This window comes from Sinocyclocheilus grahami, unplaced genomic scaffold (genome assembly GCF_001515645.1).
Source record: "Sinocyclocheilus grahami isolate Dianchi unplaced genomic scaffold, SAMN03320097.WGS_v1.1 scaffold1067.1, whole genome shotgun sequence".
Taxonomy (NCBI): Eukaryota; Metazoa; Chordata; class Actinopteri; order Cypriniformes; family Cyprinidae; genus Sinocyclocheilus; species Sinocyclocheilus grahami.
The window spans coordinates 476,961-480,290 of record NW_015506246.1 but is presented as its reverse complement, the minus strand read 5'-3'; the positions used below and the strand labels follow the sequence as shown (position 1 = coordinate 480,290).

Genomic DNA, 3,330 nt, shown 5'->3' with positions numbered 1-3,330 from the left:
GTGTTGTGGGTTTGTGTGTGAGTGTGTGTGTGAGTGTGAGTGTGAGTGTGAGTGTGAGTGTGAGTGTGTGTGTGTGAGTGTGTGAGATAGAGTGTGAGTGTGTGTGTGTGTGTGTGTGTGTGTGTGTGTACCTTCATCTCTGCGGGGGCAGAGGGCACACTGCAGACCCCAGGCCTCACCATACAAACAGCAGCACTCAGTGAAGGTCAGCTGAGCTCCTAACAAAGGACTCTGACACACTAGACTAGCTGTGACGTGACGCCAACAGAAGTTTAAGTTCTCATCTGAGAAAAACACAGACAGACAGACAACAAATAAACTTTAAATAGGACCTAAAGTTGTCATTTTACACATCGCAACTTTAGTTTTTTCCATTCTTAAAGGGACAGTTCACCAAAAAAATTAATTCTGTCATCAATTACTCACTCTTATGTCATTCAGAACTTATAAGGGTTTCATTTATCTTTAAAACACAAATTAAGATATTTTTAATAAACTTCCGCAAGTGCATGTCATTCAAGTGTTCGAGCTTCCGCTGACCATATTTGATGAGCTCTAAATGTGTGTTGGTGAATATGTGAATACAAACCTACATTACATCTGTTTAAACTGCTTGATTACAGCATATTTACAAACTTTTCTTTAACTGTGAATTTTTGGTGAATTGGACTTTCAGTGGAGGGACATGAGGGTTCATTTTTGGCTGAACTAAAATGAAACTCTTTAACATATAATTCATTAAAAAATATACAAAAAACAAAAAAAATATATAATAGAAAAAAAAAAAAAAATTATATATATATATATATATATATATAAAAAATCCAATTTAATATCTCTTTAAACTGAAACTCTTAACTCATAATTTATATAAAAATATATAATAAAAATGTATGGTACTAAAATAAAGTATAATTTCAAAAATAATTAGACAATTAAAAATACACCTTTAAAATGAAATGCTTAACATATAATTTCTATAAATATATGTAATAAAACACTTCTAGATGTAAAATAAAATATCATTTAATTATCATAAGGACAGAAATAATTATTGAAATAAAAATAAATTATCCTTATTTAAAACGAAAGACAACATATAATTTATATAAAAATATATACAAATCTATAGCAGTAAAATTTAATATAATTCCATCATCATAGGGACATTTTTTTTTTCAAATATGATTCCATTATTATATGGACAAAAATATATATTTTTAAATAAAAATAAATTATATATATAATTACATATAAAATAAAAAAATGTATATACTGTAGTCAAATCTAATATAAATCCATTATCATAATGGCATGGACAAAAATATTTTTTAAAATAAAAATAAAATGAAAATAGTTATATGGCCAGCATGAAATACTGGTGGTTGCTAAATGTTATCAAAGCCAGTGGCAGAGAAGTCATTGCAGTCTGTGTATCTGTGCATCTCTCACCCTCAGCGAGGCCGCTTGCATTGACACAGTTGCGCTGTGTGTCGTCCAGCACTAGAGGGGGCGCACACGTACAGTAAAACGTTCCCAGTGTGTTGACACACTGACCGCCAGTGCAGGTCTCCTCACTCTCACATTCATTATTATCTACAGGAAGACAGAGAGACAGAAACATCAGTCTGCTGAGCTGACATCTATCCCAGCCGGCACTGGTGTTTTGAAGGCTGACCGATGCACTCCAGCAGATCCGTGTCGTAGTAGAATCCGCTGGGACAGTAACAGGCGTAGCCGGGAATGTTGTTGACACACACGCCGCCTTTACACACCTCCGGGTCAAACAGCTTACACTCATCCACATCTGTCCAGAGAACAAACACACTCAGATTAGAAGCAGCCAATGCTGAGAGACTTGTGGGACGTTTATGTGAGAGTCTGTTTACCCTTGTAGCTGAACGCTCCTGTTTCGGTGGTGATGTACCCTCTTCCGCTGGGACACAGCGACTGGAATTCCACTGAACGGAGAGATATTGATGACAGGAAAAAAGTGAGAAACTCATCGGTGTGAAAACTTGAATTCGCACTTGAAATCTTAAGCATATTTTTAATACTGTCCTTGCAGACAATATGATATTAATGAAATTTAAATGCAATATGAGAGAGGCAGTTTCATTACTGTTTCTTAACACACTTAAGTAGACTTTTAAAAAGTGCACTTTGCACTAATGTCAAATTAAAAGTTAGTTTAAAGTACATTTAAAATCATTACGGTATAATAATCTTTTGTCATGTTTTAAAGAAGTACACTTATTTGTATGTGTTTACTTACATAAAGTTAATGCATTTTAAATTGAAAGATCCAATAAACTTAGAAATGTGTAATTGCAAATATATTTAAAATGACATACAAGTTTCAATAGAAATTACATTAAAGTATATTTGAATTTAAATTTCAAATACTTTTGAATTATGAAATCACAATAAAATGCACTTAAGAATGTTCTTAAAATTCATCACTTCAGTTCATAAAATAAATGTAATAAATTCATTTGAACACATTTAAACTATTTACACTACAAATAATTTTCATTTAAATAACATGCAGTTAAGTTTCCCAAAACCTTATATTTTCTTTAGGATTATTATATAGCAGACAACATTTGAAGTGGATCAAAGTTGTCCTAGAACCTAAAGCCAAAAATGTGTTCTTGTCTCAGGACAACTTTGATGAACTTTTTTGATCCACTTCAGATGTTGACTACTGTAGTAAACTAAACTAAACTAAACTAAACTAAACTAAACTAAACTAAACTAAACTAAACTGTTATTTTAAATAAGATAAACCCTAACTGAAATACATTTTAATAATACAAATTATTTTAGCTAATTATTCAACATTTATAATTTTAATGCAGTTTATCATGATGTACTTAAATAACTAAAACTGAAATAAACATGTATAAAAAACTATATAGACATAAAAAACTACTAAAAATGACTAAATGACTAAAAACACACACACACCCTCACACACTCACGCACACACGCACACACGCACACACGCACTCACGCACACACGCACTCACACCCTCACACACGCACTCACGCACTCACGCACTCACACCCTCACACACACACTCACACACTCACACACACACTCACACACTCACACCCTCACACACTCACACCCTCACACCCTCACACACACACTCACACCCTCACACACACACACACACACACACACACACTCACACACACACACACACACACACCAAGTAAGTGAAACTAAACAAAACGAAATTAACTGAAATGTAATGTAAAATATAAAAATTTAAACAGACAAAAAAAATGTATTATTAAACGTCGTACCTCAATGATACTAAA

The 3,330-nt window shown here is 33.0% G+C and overlaps 1 protein-coding gene across 1 annotated transcript in view; it reads right to left on the bottom strand.

The window, feature by feature from the left end:
* Positions 1-3,330, bottom strand: part of LOC107566282 (latent-transforming growth factor beta-binding protein 4-like) — a 78,680-nt gene that overhangs the window by 3,894 nt on the left and 71,456 nt on the right. The window contains exons 30-33 of the mRNA XM_016251676.1: positions 1,890-1,961; positions 1,679-1,807; positions 1,453-1,596; positions 132-284 (exon numbers count right to left, since the gene is read on the bottom strand). Coding sequence (XP_016107162.1) covers positions 132-284; positions 1,453-1,596; positions 1,679-1,807; positions 1,890-1,961 — 498 coding nt within the window. The remainder of the gene's footprint in view (positions 1-131; positions 285-1,452; positions 1,597-1,678; positions 1,808-1,889; positions 1,962-3,330) is intronic.